Source organism: Chaetura pelagica, unplaced genomic scaffold (assembly GCF_000747805.2).
Source record: "Chaetura pelagica isolate M959 unplaced genomic scaffold, ChaPel_1.0 scaffold263, whole genome shotgun sequence".
Taxonomy (NCBI): domain Eukaryota; kingdom Metazoa; phylum Chordata; class Aves; order Apodiformes; family Apodidae; genus Chaetura; species Chaetura pelagica.
The window spans coordinates 860,062-878,733 of NW_009952797.1; the positions used below are offsets into that span (position 1 = coordinate 860,062).

The following is an 18,672-nucleotide window of genomic DNA, read 5'->3' on the forward strand; positions in this document are numbered from 1 at the left end:
ACTCTTTCCTTTCAAATTCTAGATCCCTGGAGGAGATGTTTTGGAATATATCAATTTTAATAGAGAAAAAAAAAAAGGCAATAGTAGGGCAGATATGAATCAACAGGCACTGACTTTGTATTTGAGAAGTCATGTATAAATTTTTGGACCTGTATACTAGAGATTTTTGAGAAGGATCCATTTAACTAAAATGTCTGCAGTAACACTTGTATAAGTATTACAAGCTCTTAAGAGAGTAACAGCTTAACAGAAACCTATTTGTACATGATTGTGCTTCAGCCAACCAACACTGGGAGAAACAATCAAAAAGAACTAATAATATCCAAATGTCAATCATATGCATGTAGAACTTGTAAAGAATTTTTAGAATTACTGATTTAAAACTGCCAAGTTAAAACTGAAACAAGCTCTAAAATTCTTGCAGAAAGGGCAATGGACTAAGATTTTGCTTTCTATGTTTTAAATTAAAATTAATACCATATCTCCAATTACAAGTTCTTAAATAAAGAAAATAGTGTTATAAGACAAACCCTGGTCATGATGTAGTTGTGCAGGCTGTTAACAAAATGCATAAGTTTCACTCTTAAGAGGAACATGCGATGTATTTGTTGTTTTATACTTTCTGTTTGCAGTCCAAAGAGAGGAAGCATTCTTTGTTGTAATGAAGTTCCATCCTTAACCTGGGGGCTTTCTGCAGCACAGACTAGTTCTAAAACGAAAAGGCAAGATCATTATATGAAAGTTTATAACAACAAACTGTAGCTAAATGTCATTTAAAACTACAATTAGTTTTTTTTATTCTACACACGATACTGAAGCAAGATTTTTCTTGCAATTCTGATGTTATTACAATACAGCAACAATATACTGAATAGTTTGACAGTATATGTACCATGCAATTTGATAAATAATAGGAAATGCTATTTAAGAGTTGAAGATTATGTGAAAGGATAAAAAAAATCTACTTTAAAAGTAAATATGTATACTATCTCCACAAAGGGGAAAAAACTTAAGCACAAACCCATACCCATAAAGTTTAAACAATAGAAAACTCATTCTTTTCCTAGTGTGTACTTAACTGATGTACAAGCTACAGATGAATCCACACACTTTCTATTTTGTTTTTCTAGGATGTGAAGTGTGTATCCATCTTATAAGGGACAGGAAGAGTGTAAACATTAACCTAGTGAAGGAGAAACTAAGTGATTTCCTACAATCCCCAAATTTTTAAACTGTAGCTTAGAGAATATATTCCAAACTTTCTAGCTTACTGTTTCAGACTCAAAAAGAAGTATCTCGGTTTTTTTACTTCTTTGCAAGATATTACTCACAAAAACTTGGACTACACATAAAGCAAAACATTAGGGTGTGGTAGACAGAGCTTCTTTCAATAGCCAGGTCTGAAGAATGAGGTTAACAAGTTTCCAATATAGCTAACTAGACCTGAATCAAGGAGACAAATGGAATGCAATGGAGTAAGTAATGTTGTCCCTGAGGCTGAAAAGAGGAGAAGAACATACCCTGGTTAATAGATCTGATTTGTGAAGCTAATAGCTATTAATATTTTGCAGAATGAATGGAAATTCTAAGCTGTCTATATTATTTACTGCAGAAAGCAGCAGACTGCTTATATCCTTAGACCACAGAACAAGTTTTTGTAGTATCTCATTGAAGAAGTTTCTTACCATCAAATCGTAAAACATCTAGACTATACTTGGCCCACTTTATTTGCAGTAAGAGCAGAAAAACTTGATTGTAAATTTTTTGGCACTCTAAGCTTATAACTATATCCACAGGCCAAGGAATCTAAGAAAAAGAGAGGATAATCAAAACAGAAAATTAACTCGCTTTAATACAACATTTCAAATCTCTTCTACAGTAATAACTACAGCAAAATGAACCCACTACCTTGTAACTCAGTATCAAACCATCTAAGGTGTGGACAGGGAGTTTCTTCTTCACTGTATCAACACTTTCAAATGATATAGACAACCTATGCAAACAAATAAGAGGTTTAATTGGTGATAATCCATTTTAAACCAGTGGTTAGCTTAATTATTATTTTTTTTTTTTCTTATTGTGAAACACCACTCATCTGATTTAACTGGGGGGATTTCAGTAGAAGGGGTGACAACAGCTCAAAACTTCATTAAAACAGATTCTTGTAATGACTGTAATAGTTAATACTGCACTATGCAAGTATATTAGTATAGGTAAGAGTGAAAGAAACATAACTAAACTATGTTTGGCAAGATTTTGCATTTTACCTTGAACTGTCCTCTGGATAGCGTTGGCCAACTGCTTCTTGAAGTTGAACATTTAAGAAAGCAACATTCTGCCAAGTTTCCTTTTCTCTAATTTTGTCAAAAATAGAAGTATAGAAGTCATACATGGTGTCTCCAGCTTCAAGTAAGAAAAAGTTTCTCATCGCCTGCAAATATTCTACAAGCCTAAAGAGGGAACAAAAACATAACATTTCGTCACTCCTAACCATGCAAGTGATATCAAATGCAACTGTTACAGATTTAAAAAAAATTCTTAAAAAAAAATCTTCACAAGAATACTGAACACGTAATGATTCCACAGTAAATTCTTTGCTTAATCCCCAGACAACCTTCACATACCTTCAAAAAACTCCCAAATTACGAAGCCATTTTTTCTTGTAAGCTTGAACAGAAATATTCATGGTATTCGACTATTTTAGGGGCTAGGCAATAAAAATAAAATAGCTTGCAAGTCCTGAAATCTTGTCCTTTTCCCTAAAGAGAACCTAAGGAAGGATATGCAATTTCAGGGAGTGTTCTGTCTCAGAGGAGACTTTAATATGGAGGCCCAGATAACTGTGATAGGGATTTTTCTTTTTGGATAAAGTGGGAAGAAGAGTAAAGCTACAAATCTGACAAGAACCATGATTATAAATACATCATTTCAGACAGATTAAAAGCACGCTGACTTCAGACCACCTGAAAGGTAAAATGAATAGGCCATTTTACTTTGAGTAATACTAAAATACCACATATTGCTTTGTCTTATTTTATAGTATCATAGCTGAATTTCATATTAAACAAATATATTCTGGCTTCCGAACATTTGTCTTCCAGTTTCAAATGACAACACTATTAAAAGTACTGTTTGAAACAATTTCCCTGACTGAACACAAAGGATAGCCTTGATCTTGATTTAGTTAGACCAAGTTTGAACTCAGGATTCTACCATGTTACATCCCTTTTTCCTCCTTAATAATTATTTTATTGTTAATTATCAAGTTGGTGTAGAAAGACAGCACAGAATTCCTGCTTTTAGCATATGGCATACCACTGCTAATTAAAAAAAAGTGTTAAGGAAAAACAAATCTACTTTCTTACCTATAATCCTTCTTTAATGTTTGCATTAGATTTCCACAGCATTCCAAATATTGCTTGTCTATGTGGGGATAAAGGCAAGACCTCAATGTCAGTTCAAAAGTCTGGCAGGTCACTGATTCTGAAGATCTATCCACACAAACATCCCCACCAGTGAACTTCTCATGAAAGTCATTCTGTTCCAAATATAATCTTCAAAGTAAAGCAAACTACTTAGAGAAGAACATTCACAATTCATACAATATATAACACAAAAATGTCATACCTTCAAAGATTTTAATCAGATTTGACACTCTACAGAAGTTATAAAAGCTGTTTCATAACTACAGTACATATGAAGGCTGTTAACTGATCCTCCATACTGTTTCTGTGTGATCAAGAATATCAAAAAAGATGGCATACTGTAATCACTTAATTGCTCTAGGAATAATTCTGAAAAAAGCCATCAAGTTTAAACACTATACAGCTTAATAAACAAACTAATTACCGTAAATGCTTTACAACTACAGCCTGCATATATAGCAGTCAAATGAACTTCACAAGGAAAGAAAACAAAAATTACAGAATCAAAGTAAAAAACTGAACAACAAAAGCAAAATCCAACAACAAAATAACAAACAAAACCCACAACCACCCACACAGAATTGGTTTAATGGAGCTTAAATATGGGATCCCTATACATTATTGGTTTTCTTTAACTAAGCACAAGGGTAGTGTTTACTTAGCTTGTCACTAAATTGTTGGTGCTGCTCTTTATTCTGTGCTTGATTCTTTGCAGCAGCAGTAAAATATTGGTCTGCCACATGTCACCAAGCACAACACTTCTCTCAACAACACAGCAGGAAGATCATTCATTTACCTGGCAAAATTAATCGCTAGCAGTGGGTCATGGACATCATCTAGTTCCAGGTGTCTTTCTGCTATAGACTGCATCTTTATCAGGCTCTGCTTTGTGGCCTGCTGTTCTGTAATAATATCTGGAACAGACTCTTCCCCATGCCGCAGACGAGACTGCACTGATTCCAAGAAAAGTGTATACAAACTCTTTCGTTCAGCATCTAAACTGGGCAATACATTCCAGGGTAAGATTGTGTTCTGAGAGAAAACAGTCTGAACTACAAGAACTTCCCATCATCCCAACATTTATAAGTTTTAACATATTAAATTTAGGCTACTATTCAGGAAAATAGTCAAATATATATGAATATTGCTAAAACAGTAAGACTAGTCCAATACCTGAAGTTAGGCTTATGTTCAAATGGATTGCTGAATGGGTGTCTGGAATATTAAATATTTCTGGGACTGTTAAGAGAACCTCCTCCTTTAGGTGCAAAGGCACTTAATTCTTTGCATCTGAAACAAACCTGCAGTATTGGCTAGATTAGATCATATTCTCCCAGCAAAGGAGGAAGTAAGCCTAAGAATTTCCCAAAATAATTTAGCCATCTCTACTGCTAAACATCTAGAAAAAGCAAAAAAAAAAAAGTACTTTGTTTAAAAAAAACAACCAAAAACCAATACACTGCTGTGTTGTATCACTCAAGATAATATCAAAGTATCCAAATATCTTTCACCTAATTATTAATAAGCTGTTATTTTTTTAAAAAAACAGTTCCACCTGCTAGCTCAGAATTATTCAATCCCTTAGTGATGGAAAGAAAAAAATTAATTAAAACAAAACAGCTTTACTATTAGAACATACAAGCTGTTTTCATTTGACTAATTAAAAAAAAACTGTTTTGCAAGCCCGTGGAAACAAGTTTATGAAAAATTTAAAGGAATTAAAAGCAAAGGGAACCCCCATCTTTAATTGCTTTTCTCTTTTCACTTATTTGCACTGGAAGAGGAAGTGTTTTCAATCAGACCTCCAGTTGCCAATCACGATGCTAACATTCAACAGGGAGCATTATATTATTCCCACACCATAGAAACACTAGTACAAAAAAATACATCCATAGCTTTTGATACCTGAAGGCACAACAGTCCACACACTGACATCTCACCTCTTGATGCAGCCTGCTTTGGAGAGCCACCTTTGCATTGAAGATTCTTCAACAGCTGCATGGATTTTCCAGCCATAATTATTTGCTTCAGCACAGGTTTCAGAAAAGACACCATAGTGTGCTGCCTGCTTGAAGGGGCCTGATCACTGCCAGAACTGGCACTGGCATTATCACTCATCTTCTCTTCATTCTCTGTCTTCTCTGACACACTATATAATGTGTAGGTAGCATACCAAAAATCTCTGTGATTAACTGGAACATTTTTGTTTCTGCAAAGAAATAAAAAGCTGTTGAGTATTTTCTTTTTCAGAAGATGAAACTTCCTTACTAGAAGACGCATATCATCTTTGCTCTATGCTTTACCTTTCTTTCAGAATATTTAAAAACTTTCAAAACTATATAAAACATGGTCATCCATATTATAAACTATCTAGATGCCTCAGAAAGGATGATAGCTTTAGTAAGATAAAGAATCAGCTCACAGGAGATAAAAACAATTGTATAATCAAATAAACCCCCAAAAGAAGGCAAATAGAGTAGTTATAATTAAATTTGTCTGGGAAGTTAACTATTCCCAATGCCATCCATCCATCCTTAATAACATAATGATTACTGATTCACTTGCAGATTTATTTAATACCCACAATGAAGCAAATGCTACTAGGAAAACTAAAAAAATTTAGAGTAGGTGAAACTCAATTCTTAGTTTATTTTGCTCTCTTATACTGTTTAAATCAAATACACAGTTTGGTCTTTGGAGTCAGATGGAAAACAACCTATATTAGATAATTAAAATCAAGCTCAGATGTAAGTTGAAATCCAAGTCTTTGGTAGCACTGAAAACACAACTGAAGAACTACAAAAAGAACATTCAAGCAGGACACAATAAGGATGTTAGAGACATAAGGTAATAAATATTTACTACAATAGGACTAAAGCTGTTCTCTTCATGCTCACCTTTAGCCACCTTAACAAACAGAACTTCAGTTAATTGTAGCAGATAGGAAGGAAACTGATCTGTAATTATGAGCCTAAAGCCTAAGCTCTATTTTCACTTTTCAATCCAAGCTGTCAAAAAAGTGACCAGCAAAAAGTACTATGCAATCAGAAGAGAAATTAACAGCTCAAATATCTTTTAGGCTATGGGCACGTAATTCAAGACACCATATTAACTTCTACTACAGGTCAGAAGCAATGGACATTCCAATTCTAAATAGCGTTGTATTTCTAATAACTACACATTAGAAGAACAGAAGTAATTTTTGTTATTTTTCTAAACACCTTGATTTTTAAAAATAGTTACTTGCTTTTTATCAAAAGTCAACACAGAGTCAGACTGCTGATTATTTATTATAGACGAGAAAATTAAAACAATTTATTTCTGTTCCAGAACAGTATCTAGTAGGATTACATATCTAATGCAATTACCCTAGAGGTGAGTCTCAGACAAGTAACAAAATTATTATTAAAAAGCTATTTCTATTAAAGTAGGCTAACAACTGTGAACATCTATTTTTATTGTCCCCCTCTGTTTCCTAGGTTCTACAGCAGGATTTGTATTCATACTTGCACAGTATTATTGGTGTCCATACTAGCATCCCTACCTCTGAATGATAAACTCCTTTGCAGGATCAAACAAATTACCATGGACTATCCACTCATCCACTGTCTGTAAGTATGGCCTCACAGTTTCAACCCAGAGTGAGAACAGAAGGGATACCTGAATTGAAAGAAAGCAAGAAAAATACCACGGAAGTGTCATGGCTTTATATTGGGCACCAAAAGCAATATGGCAAAGCCCAACCTCTAGTTGTGAAATTATAGTTTGTAAGATACAAATGACTACACTTTGGGATTTTTAAAGATGACAAGTTCAACTAATAATTACAGCTTTAGTAGTTTTAATGGAGTACTCACTGTGCAAACTTCCTCACGTTACTTTTTGCCATTGCAGTTAGTTTAGTTTTCTTCCCTCTCTAATATCTCTTAAGAAATAACTGATAGCCATAAATCATTCTGTGGTTTTATAACACAGAAAACAGGAAAACAAAAGGACATATACTGTATTTTCACTAGCATAATCAACAAATTACTGTCAAAACCCAACCCCTTGTACTTCAGCATTAACTGAATTATACAGCTGTAGAAACAGGAGGGAAAAGTATTTCAAAGCTCCCTCTTTCATGACAGCCTCCTGGCTCCCGATTCTCCTCAGTTCTAAAAACGTGCTGATCTTCTCATCACCCTGATTTTGCCCAGGTTGAGTGAACTCACATCAGAAAACAGAAATGCATTACAGTTATCAAATTTGTCCTCAATCCTTGGTAGCTGAAGGCTAGTGTACTCCATCACCATAAATAAATTTACATTACTAAACATTCCAAGGGGTTGTTCTATTAAGGAAGGAATTATTTCCCCTACCGTTTGCTCAGATGCTTCTCCCACACTGTCATATTCCAGAATAGCTTTGTAGAGAGTGTTAAGCAGATGAGATGCTCGTACAACATTTCTAGTGTCGGGCGGCACTTCTGCTACTCCTGTGCTGAAAACTTTGTGAAGTACCTTCAGCTGTGCCAGTCGGGGAGACAACTTATCTATTACTATTGAAAGTGTGACTGTTTTATCTGGAAAAAAATCCAAAGATGCATAAAGGTAAGATCCAACAGAAAAATCAAACTTTGTCAATGTTATTAATGAGGTTTTAAAATGTAACATGGCATCTTTCATAGCTTCAACATGTATCTGCGTAATGCTTTTGCATGTTTCCCTCCTACGAAAATCTCCTTGTGTGCCCTCTATAGTAAATTTCACTTGCACTGTACCTTTGTTGATTATACATTTTTCAATTTCAGTAAGTTCTTCTTTAAAGCTGATGAAATATTTATACAAGGCCCACATAAAAGCTTGATAGGTTCTGAACGGGGCTTCAGTTGTTTTCTTCGGAGTGGAAACTGTTCCATGCATTATGTTTTCTGGGCTGTGTCCCATCACTTCATCAATAAACTTCTGCAGTCTAAACACAACTTGACCATATGCTGCTATCTGCTCCAATACAGATCTCAGGCAATTCTAGAAAAAATATGTACTTTTTAGAATCTAGTAAGAATGTGTATTTTATAAAGCCTAAAAATTAAATTGCAAGATACTTCTATGAATTAAAACACAATAAAATTCTGCCATGTCTATCACTTTATCACATTCTCACATATGGGAACAGCCCACTTAGTTTTATTAAGTCAGATATGTTTTGACTAAATTAAGAACAATTGTGGAAACATGGACATTCAGGAACTACTTACATGGGTTAAATGAGTTACAATAATATCATTCCGCACAGCCACTTTTCCATCATTCAGCTGAAATATAAAAAGCTTTTTCACTCCTGAAAGTAGCCTTGAAAAGAAACAAAGAGAGCAGTAATTTTTCTCCCCTTAATGGACTCTCAAGTATATAATTAACAAAATAATTAACTCTCCTTTTCCTAAAAGCTTCTTTTCTTCAAATAAAAGTGGACCACCCATCAGCTATGATGCTAGTGGTACTGCTAAGTTGTTGCTAAAACAAGAACAATAAAACCCTGGCATCAAGTAAACAACTCCTCAAGTTCCTTTCCAGCTGAGATAATTTTCAGCTATAGAATGAGTCAAACCTACTTTCTAAAACTAGACATCATTAAAACTCCATGGGGGTAGAATACAAACAAGTTGGTTCTTCTTAACAGTGAGACTGCTACCAGGAAGTAGTAAGCTGCTTTCTTCTTTGTGAATCTGAATGGTTAACACATATAAGCAGCATTTTTATTGTCAGGAATGGTGCAAGCTAAAAGCTCAATAATTATCCCTTCTTCAGACATAACTTCCAAGATAAATCATAGAATGGTCCCTCATTTCCTTGAGGGAAACAGTAAATGTTAAGATGCAATCTTTTTGACGTTGCTCTTACCAAAGAGTTTCCCGTATAAGCTGAGTTTCAGTGACTAGTATTCTCTCTTCTGGCACATATAAAGGATCATTTGTGTACAAGTGGTGGTCCCTTAGAAAACAGGAAATGAAAACAATTTAGTGGCTGAAATAACTGAATCACTTGAAAGAATAAAGCAGTAATCATTAGACTTAGGTTTTTTTCTAAATATATCTGAGTAGATTCAATGTTCATGGGGGCAGCTTAACTACATAAACAAAAGCAGAGTTTGTTTTCATATTGTTAAGCAAAATACTACGGAAAGCCTTCAAATGTCACCTATAACTACATAGCAAGACAAGCAATTCAGTAGCAAATACCTGAACTACATAATCTGGGATGTTCTGGGGTTTGTGTTGCCTTCTTTTAAAAATTCTTAATCCTTGATTGTTATATTATTTCCCATTAAATGTTGTGAAAAATATACAGTTAAGAGTTACTTTCTGTTAAAATATTAAGCTTAAAAGCAGAATATCAAATTCCCTAACCCATATGAAAAAATTCACACTTCAGCCCAAAAATCTACTTAAGACATGGAAACTTTCACAGTCAGCTAAGAACGTTTCTTTATGAACTTGCATTACACAATTCTTTGTAAAACTTTCATAATATTTTTCATATTTTAGTGAAGTACAGAATAATTATTTACATTTTTAGTATTTTGACTAATTAATATAATCGGTGGCAAAATGTATGTACTCATGTTCAAAATTCAAAAGTCCAAATTAAGTCATTCTGGTTATATATTGTACATATAATATATATCAGACATCTGCTAACAATACTGCAACAGAAACAATATTGCTTTCTTTGTTACTGATTTCCTAATATTCACTGTAAATTTTGTTTCAGAACTGGCTGGATAACCAACTGACACTAAATGAATTCAACTCCTTAATTAAGAAATTAATTACATTAAGGAACTAAAGACAAATCTGATTATCTGTATTAATGCAGTACTGATACATCAGAATTTTGGACAGAGGGAAGAATCAAGCTTCTTTTAATCACCACTTCCTTTGATGTTCCTTCCAAAACCACAGCAGATCATAGTGATGTACTGATTTATGTTCCCACCATGCACAAAATTTGTTTTTAAGACTGATTTTGTAAGGCAGAGACCAAAACCAAAGAAAAAGTTAAGCTTTAGGGAAGTCCCCACTTCCAGGACCACTTACAATGCACCTATATTAGTTCCTCAGAAACCTTTTAACGGTCAACCCAAATAAAATTCAACAATCAGATTTGCTTCTTTGAAAAAGGAAAACCCCCTCTCTGACAGGACAAAAATAATACAAAATAAATAAAAGGAAGGAATCTATTAATAGAAAAAACAGCTAATTTGTTCATCTTATACATTTATATTATTTTAATTCTGCTTTTAACTAAATCAGTAGTAACTACACTCCCTTTATGCTTAATAAAGGGAGTATAATTATGTAGCATTCCATGCCAGTAAGGAATATGTAAGTGATGCCATTTTCTTACCAGACTGCAGCTAGGTTGGAATGCAAGTGCAAACTGTGTGCAAAGCGAGGAGCTCTTCCTGTCCAGTACTGAGGAACTACATGCTGCTCCAGCCAGCTACGGACATCAGGTTCACCTACTGTGGAAACACATGACAGCCTGAAGGAATTTTATTTATTCAGAAAATCCTAATAAAACACAGGCAAAAGTTATCAATAAGCCTATCTGTGCAGCTGCAGAATCACAGACCTTTTTTGGATAAGTTAAAATTTACAAGTATTTACCCTTTACTGCACTCGCACACATGATATTGTAATGCACAAATTAATTCACAGAAATGCCTCATCTCCTAGAAGCTGCAAAAGTCCTAAAAATTAAACCTAAAGATTTATGTTGTTTCAGTTCGTGCTCAGAAAATGTGCTTCTTTCTGTCTCAGGCAATCCACAAACATATACAAAACAAAGCTGACTTGAAAAATAAACTTCCAAATATCACCGATTTTGTCACTATGCTTCTTTTTTAATATACATTCAGTACATTAACTATAAAGCTTTTTTCCTTAAATGTGGCTACCCAGAAAACTTAGCCTAATCCCAGTTAGTTACTGCTTATAAAACATATGAATATTATGCAGCCTTCTTATGCAAGTCACCCTCTATCCTACAACATTCTATGCCAAAATATACAGATACAGTTAATTCTCCCTGAAACTATTCAAGACTAAGCCACTAGTGTTTTAATTACATTAAACTATTTTTTTTTCCAAAAATACTTCATATCCAAAACTGAATCAACCATTTCTGTTAGCAAATAAATTGTTTCAGCATTCTGATACTTAGTTATAAAAGTCTACATTATAGGCAAAGAATCAGATGCTGCATATACTGAGTAAGTTTTTGTTTCTATATTGGAATATCTATGTCTGTTTCTACAGAAATGAAGAGCACTATTTTCCTTTACCAACAAAAGAAATCAGGTAAAATCTTCTGTATTGCTTCTTTACTATTACTAATAAAACAAGCAGCAGTGAACAATAACGTGCACCTTAAAACTACAATTATAGGTCTAAAACATAATACTTAATTAAAGAATAATAAATAAAATTGCATTAGCCTGCAAATGTTTAGTATGTATGACTATATAAGAAGAATTACAGTTTATTCTAACCTTTCCAGGAAGCATTAGGTACTGTTTTCTTATTTGGATCTTGATCTTCTAAGGGTGTTCTGTCTACCTGAATACCCGAGTCCTCCCTGCTCAAAGGCTGAGTGTCTTCCTCCTCTTCACTTTCTCCAGACCAATCCTATTGAGTGCAACAAAACCCAGCACACTTCAGTTGTACACAGCAGACTGATCAATATTCCCTTCCTATTCAAGCCAAACAAAGACTAACACAACTGTCTACCAGAGACTAGTTTATGTTAGACATAACATTAATAGCCAGACAAATGAGAGAACTGGGAAAGATCACAAAACTACAGCAAGTTCTATTTAGGGGTTTGGAGAACAGTCTGTCTTCTCCCCCCACAGGGTCAGCAGAAAGAGCCCATGTATTTGCAGGACTAAGCCAAAACCTGGTGAAGAACAAAAGCATTTGTATTACTGTTACTCTGCTTGGGTCTGTGTGTATTTCATGGTACTAAGCAAGAAGCAATGTATTAAAGAATCCTGCAAGCATCAATATGCAGGGCATACAAACCAGGGCAACTCAGCCAGGTTTCTAACATTCTGTAAACTAGTCTATACAGTTTGTTGGGCTTTTTGCTTTAAGAATTACTTACTGGTGTATCTATGCCTAGGCCAAAGTAAATTTCTTCTCCTTCCATCAAATACTTTCCCCAATCAAACTCTTCTTCCTTTTCTAAAAGTATAAATATAAAAATAGTAAGCAACTCTGACTTTTTTTCTAAAAACATTTCCAAAGCTATAATACCTTGTTACTCTAAAAGAAAAGGCATTCACCACGTTCACCAGGTTACACCACTGTTTCTTTAACAAGGTTATACACTTTCAACATGACATGTAAATTGTGACATATCAACCATGTATATTCCTTCATTCTCAATTCTGTTGCTTATACATTCAAAATACGCAACATAACGTGCCATCATCACATTTATGTGTATCATGTTACAGTATCCTACACTTCAATCCTGGAAAAACATGCAAGAATGCAACACATCACTTATTGTGACTAGTCCCATTTAGCTCAGTGGAAACATTCCAAGTGTATAATTTACATATGCACAAGGATCCCAGACTGTAAACAACATCAAGCAAGAACTGTCTTACTCTTTGAAAAAAGACACCACACATCCATGACGTGATGTGTAATACTTTAAAAATAACAATCACACTTACAATAGATTATATCTTAAACATGAAGCTTACTCAACTGTAATTAGTGCTGTTTGAGATAACCTCTTCATATTCACATCCCTGGAATGGGCTGAAAGTGCATTCAAAACACCGCCGAGGGAATGTGCAGAGATCATTCAAAAAGGAATCTTAAGATGCAAGATTTTCTTTAGGTTAGTCTGAAATATTCTTCTTTCAGTCTATGACACAATACTGTGAACAAATGGGGGATGGTATCCACTCAAACTTAAGCACAAGCCTCATTTTTAGGCACTGGGTGAAACAGTCCTACTTTAGAAAGCAGGTAGCTGGGAACTCGCTCTGGAAACCTTCAAAGGTTCCGCCCTTTCCTTGACTATATAGGGAATATAGGAATTGACATCCCTAAAGCCATTTCAGAAGACCTCCTATTGAGGTGCAAGACAGAGACTGAGGACAGAAACCTGTTGTCTGTCTCTGAGCATGTAAGCACTGCTGACATGGTGGAGAACATTAGTAAGTAATAGCAGTGCAAGTCAAAAAATTGCTCCCGAGGTACTTTGGTGGCTGGAAAACTTAATTAGGCAGCGTAACAGAAATGGGGGGGGAACAATTTGCAGGCTATTTTGAATTAATAAATCATAAAAAGACAATCAATAAAGTACCTTGAAGTAAAGGAGATGATAAAATGGAGAGGAAAAATGTTCTTATCAGATTGCACTAATGGATTGTATCTTTTATTAGCAATATAAAAATCTTGTAAACTTACCCACTTTGACTCTTGGTTTTTCGACATAGGTGGTGTTGGATGGAGAATCAGACAAACACAACAGAAGAGACAGTATGGAATAGTGTGTATCTGTCTTTAAAACACATTTTTTAAAAAAGCAAGTCAGTAAGCGGTCTAAAAGATTTTGATTAGGAATAAGCTCAGCCTATTATCTGCAGAAATGCTCCTCATTAGTCCCCATTACTCAGCCATTAATTACAAAAATAACATCTGCAACATGACATTGAATGTTATCCATTCCCTTTTGCCTACTAATTAGTCAATCAATATACAAATACTTCCAAAGCAGCCACAGCATAAGCTGCCTTTTACTGAGCTGATAGTCAGAGAATAAGGAAAATAGATAAAAGGAATCCTGAAGTACTGTGAAAGTAGGAAGTCAACAGAGGACAAGCGATAATGGACATGTAGCTACTTTGCTAAAATCATTGTATTTTAGCATCATCTTCACATTATCTTTTCTCATCTGAAAATCTACACAAAGCATGAAGGATCTATCTTTAACTCCTGTATTGCACTAATGCAGTTGTAAACCAGAAGTCTTCAACCAGGTTAGAATATTGTGTCAACACTGGTATGCTGCAGAGATGTGTGTTATGGCCTACTCCCTAATACCTGCTTACGGCACAAGCACTTCTTACTAAGGAAAGCTTTTTCTTTGGCCTGATTCTAATTTTCCAAAGCTCTTCAGTAGACCATTTAATACCCAGACACACAGAGATTCTGCTGTCTACAACCTGTGTTTTGACACACACATACACAGACTTACAAAGCTCTTTGGAAATAAGATCCACTGGTATTTTAAAAAGAAAAAACAACCTCAATTTCTGATAAAGAAGCATCACACTCATCTAGTATATATGGTATGTAATACATTCCTACCAAACATTACTGACAGTACAAGAGTTTGTCAAAGAACACCAGCAATCATTGACAGAATCACATGAACTGGTGTTTCATTTACCAGTCATAAAACTGATACTCAGCCTTCCCGGTTATGTGCCACTCCTAAGAATTAATGCAGTTTAGCTTCCCAAATACAAGAGATCATCTACCTTCAGCTATATCCCAGTTGCACTTTCAAACAATGAGGGAAAAAATAAAGGTCTCTCAAGTCTTAGGATTCTTGCAACAGTCAAGTATTAAGTGCTTGCTTGGGTATTTGTTTTGGTTTATTTGGTTTTAATTTTATTTGACTCTCTAAACAAGCACAACTAAAACGGTGCTTTTTCAACAATGTGGAGCACAGTACAATAACTGCAATAACTGACATCTGTAAGCTGTTGAATGTTACAGGGTTTTCCCCACGTATTAGATGAAACTTCAAGCAGTGCAAAGGAAGGAATCATCAGTTCAATGACAAGTGAAACAGACTACAATTCAGAACACACTGTTCTATTAAAGAATATCATTTTATGGAGAACCACCTCTTAAAACACAAGTTTAAATTTTCCAATAGCAGGAATTTTCACTTTTCAAAGATCAAATTCATTATTAAACTACCACACTAGAAAGATTATTAAGTGTGACAACTTCTGGGATACCCATCTAGTCCATAAACTAAACTGATTTGATACAAAGTGTTTCGAAGTTGAAACACATGCATAGTCTCCAATAAGAAAGCTACAGGGCAGGAGCACTCCATTTGGAAATACTAAAATTAGAACGTGCAGATGCATTACCTAGAGTAAAAAAAAATGGGGCAAGTACTGCTCAGTTAGCTGTTTGAGAACAGACAGAACATTAGTACAATATTGCCATAATAACATCTGCTCTGCAATGAGAATATGTCATTTATGTCCCGAAAATGTTTGGTGAAACACTGACGACAAACACATTTTTTAAATAAATGAGGGAAACTAAGGAATACAGACCTAATAATCCATGACCTGAGCAACAATCGCAAACCCTGCTAAGTCACCTGAAATTTCCAACACAACATTACAACTGAAGCCCCAATTGCGAAAAATAAATGAAAGAGTGCTGGGAAAAAAGAACAAACAATTTGCAACATACATACCTTAGTTTCTTCTGTACTTGGGAGTGGTGAGTTCAGAAATTTTTCTGTTAGTCTTTTCCAGCTTGCAGCTTTTCCAAGGTCAGAATGAACTACCAATTTCTCATGTATTCTAATAACAAAAAGAGTATAAAAATTCTTTTAAAAAAGTTAACTAATCCATTATTAACCCACAAGCATAAAACTTACCCTTCTATCGTCCTGTCTACTTTGTGACTGTTCACATCAAGAAAACGGTGAAATCTGTGAAAGAAATCTGTATTAAAATACGTTTAAAAAGGAAGCTTAAGCAAGAAAGAAATAAAGCTGATTTACATGTATGAGGACAATACTACTATTTTAATAATGCATGCTTAATTCAGCAAGAACAGTCAACATCAACAAAATTTAATCTCAATGTCCCTTAGCTCAAGAAGGATTAACTATGTTTGACCCTAAATATAGAAAAATGGGAGGCAGGTTACCTTTAACTAGCACTTTAAGCTGAATGGAAAATTACCACTGAATCAGCAAACTAAGCAATTAAAGTGTGTTGTCAGTTAAGTCAAGTGGAGAAAGGAGATCAAGAAGTGCACTGTCAAAGGCAATGTGTCAAATGCACCAAAATTATCTGGGATTTACATCACAAGGACAGACAAAACAAACACCCACATGGGAAGGCCTCTTAATCCAAATTAAGCTCCTCTATAAATAAAAAAGGGAGCGTGCCTATAAGAAAAGAGCTTAATCAAAATAAAGAAAGATATACCACCAAAAGTAGCATGGATAGGGACACAGTAAGAACTCATGAAAGGTAAGATGAACTTTGCAGAAGAAAGTCGAGTATGAATAAGGTTACAGAGAGTGAAAAACCAGGGAATGGGATGTGCAAGCAGTGAACACGAAGTCAATATACTCTATACGTAGGCCCTCAAAGCCAATCTAGTATTTTGCCTCAGCTTCCAGCAACAACTGTACAGAACACAGGTGGTAAATTCTCATGACCACAGAAAGAAATTAACATTACTGGATATGAATCAGGTTAAGCTAAACAGACCGAACTTGGAAAGACAATCTAAAATCACCTCAATGTTAAAGGAAAGAACTAGGAAATGAAGATGCAAGGCAAGCAGCAAGGACTTTTAGTATGACTGCAGGATGAAGGCAAGCCCACATTAAAGAACTCCAGACCTATTAGCCTTCTTGAATTGTGCGTAAAGCTTTGGAATAAAAGCACAATAAAATGTGCTAATTAACGAGGAAGCTAACATTTAGGTTTAGAAAGATAGCTCATTTAGTTTATTACAGCACATTAGCTTACACAGGAAATCATTCATTCAAATAGAAAATGGTGGTGAACTACAAAAACTGGAAGATTTAGGGGAAAAAAAGACTGGAAAGACAACAATGTAAAAAAATAAAAACAAGGAGTCAAAAAATCTCTGCTGAAAAGAAAAATCAGGTGTAGGGAAGCTATTGGTGAAATTCCTATAGCCTGATATTACTTAAGGCTTTAATTCATGTCCCTAACAACATATGCAAAAAAAAAGTAGATATTTCTTTAGGCAGGATGGGAACATCATGAATAGAAAGGGACTAGCATGCTGCATGGAAAGAAACAAATGAATTTGAGAGCTACAGCATAGAAACATCACCAAATCTAACAACACAAACCACAAATTTCACAAATTTGAAAGGAAAGAGATTTTTCTGCTCTTAAGATCTCACAGTTTGGAAATACAGTATTAGTCAGTCTCAGGCTGAAGCTCCATGAACATTTCTTAGACAACAATTCTGGCATCATAAACCTTCCCAATTAATTTAACTAGGCTCCTCAAAATTAAGCAAAATGGAACTTGTCAGAACACCCGCTACGTGTCATATCCAGCTCTCCCCCACCTTGGATTTACCTTTGCTGTTGACCAGTGGCTATTTGGTTACAAATTTGGTTATTAAATAGAGCCTAACAGCAATTAGGATTCAGGCTGACTTGATCCAACTGCTCATCCCAAGAGATGGACTTAAAATATGTAAGTAGCATTGAGTTTGAATCGATGAGGTGGCTGCTGCATGAAATTAAGCAAGTACATAAGACTCCAAAGAGGAAGCAAGTGGAAATAGATCATAGTAAAATTATCAGCAGACACTGAAACAACTGTGATAACTGAAAAAGAGCAGTATGTACAACTTCAGTATGGACATGTTAGACGGCAGTGCAGCAGAATTAAAGATATACAGATACCACACATGACAGGTCGATGCAGACCACGTTTTTTACAAACTCAGAGAACACCAAACATTATTTTCTCCAGACTGATAACCTTCCATGGAAGCAGCACAGGCCTCTTGGCCAGAACCCTTTATCCTGACTGGGTGGAGTTTTGTTTGCTTGCTCTTTACATACAATTATTACTATTTTTTTTGCTTCCCCCTAAAGAGAATGTCGCGTGGCTAAATAAAAGATGTTGCAAGGCACGTTCTTCACAGATCAGAAGCCCTGGAAGAGCCAGACTGAGAAGGGACGGAGCAACAGCCACGGGCAGGCCCCGCACCCCCGGGGGACACGGCAGGACGGGGCCCTGTCCAACGCCGGCAGCCCCCGGGCACGCTCCCGGTGTGCAGGGCCCGCCCGGCGGCTCCCACCGCCCCTCAGCACACACCGCGGCCTCCCCGGGGCGGCGGGCGCTGACCTCAGGTTGGACCAAGCGAAATTCAGCGCCGTCTGGAACCGGCCGCCGCCCAGCTCCCCTTCCTCC

General features: G+C 35.5%; 1 protein-coding gene across 1 annotated transcript in view; it reads right to left on the minus strand.

Annotated features, from left to right (window-relative positions):
• The window catches only part of TUBGCP5 (tubulin, gamma complex associated protein 5), a gene marked incomplete at its 5' end in the record, with an annotated part of 22,953 nt that extends 4,285 nt beyond the window's left edge, over window positions 1-18,668 (minus strand). The window contains 19 exons of the mRNA XM_009994833.1: window positions 531-709; window positions 1,686-1,806; window positions 1,909-1,993; window positions 2,268-2,450; window positions 3,366-3,554; window positions 4,222-4,420; window positions 5,366-5,634; window positions 6,970-7,085; window positions 7,787-7,989; window positions 8,188-8,434; window positions 8,665-8,758; window positions 9,308-9,397; window positions 10,814-10,931; window positions 11,961-12,096; window positions 12,575-12,654; window positions 13,900-13,993; window positions 15,941-16,049; window positions 16,127-16,180; window positions 18,607-18,668. Of these exons, the coding sequence (XP_009993135.1) occupies window positions 531-709; window positions 1,686-1,806; window positions 1,909-1,993; window positions 2,268-2,450; window positions 3,366-3,554; window positions 4,222-4,420; window positions 5,366-5,634; window positions 6,970-7,085; window positions 7,787-7,989; window positions 8,188-8,434; window positions 8,665-8,758; window positions 9,308-9,397; window positions 10,814-10,931; window positions 11,961-12,096; window positions 12,575-12,654; window positions 13,900-13,993; window positions 15,941-16,049; window positions 16,127-16,180; window positions 18,607-18,668 (2,628 nt within the window). The remainder of the gene's footprint in view (window positions 1-530; window positions 710-1,685; window positions 1,807-1,908; window positions 1,994-2,267; window positions 2,451-3,365; window positions 3,555-4,221; window positions 4,421-5,365; window positions 5,635-6,969; window positions 7,086-7,786; window positions 7,990-8,187; window positions 8,435-8,664; window positions 8,759-9,307; window positions 9,398-10,813; window positions 10,932-11,960; window positions 12,097-12,574; window positions 12,655-13,899; window positions 13,994-15,940; window positions 16,050-16,126; window positions 16,181-18,606) is intronic.
• Window positions 18,669-18,672: the final 4 nt, after the last annotated feature.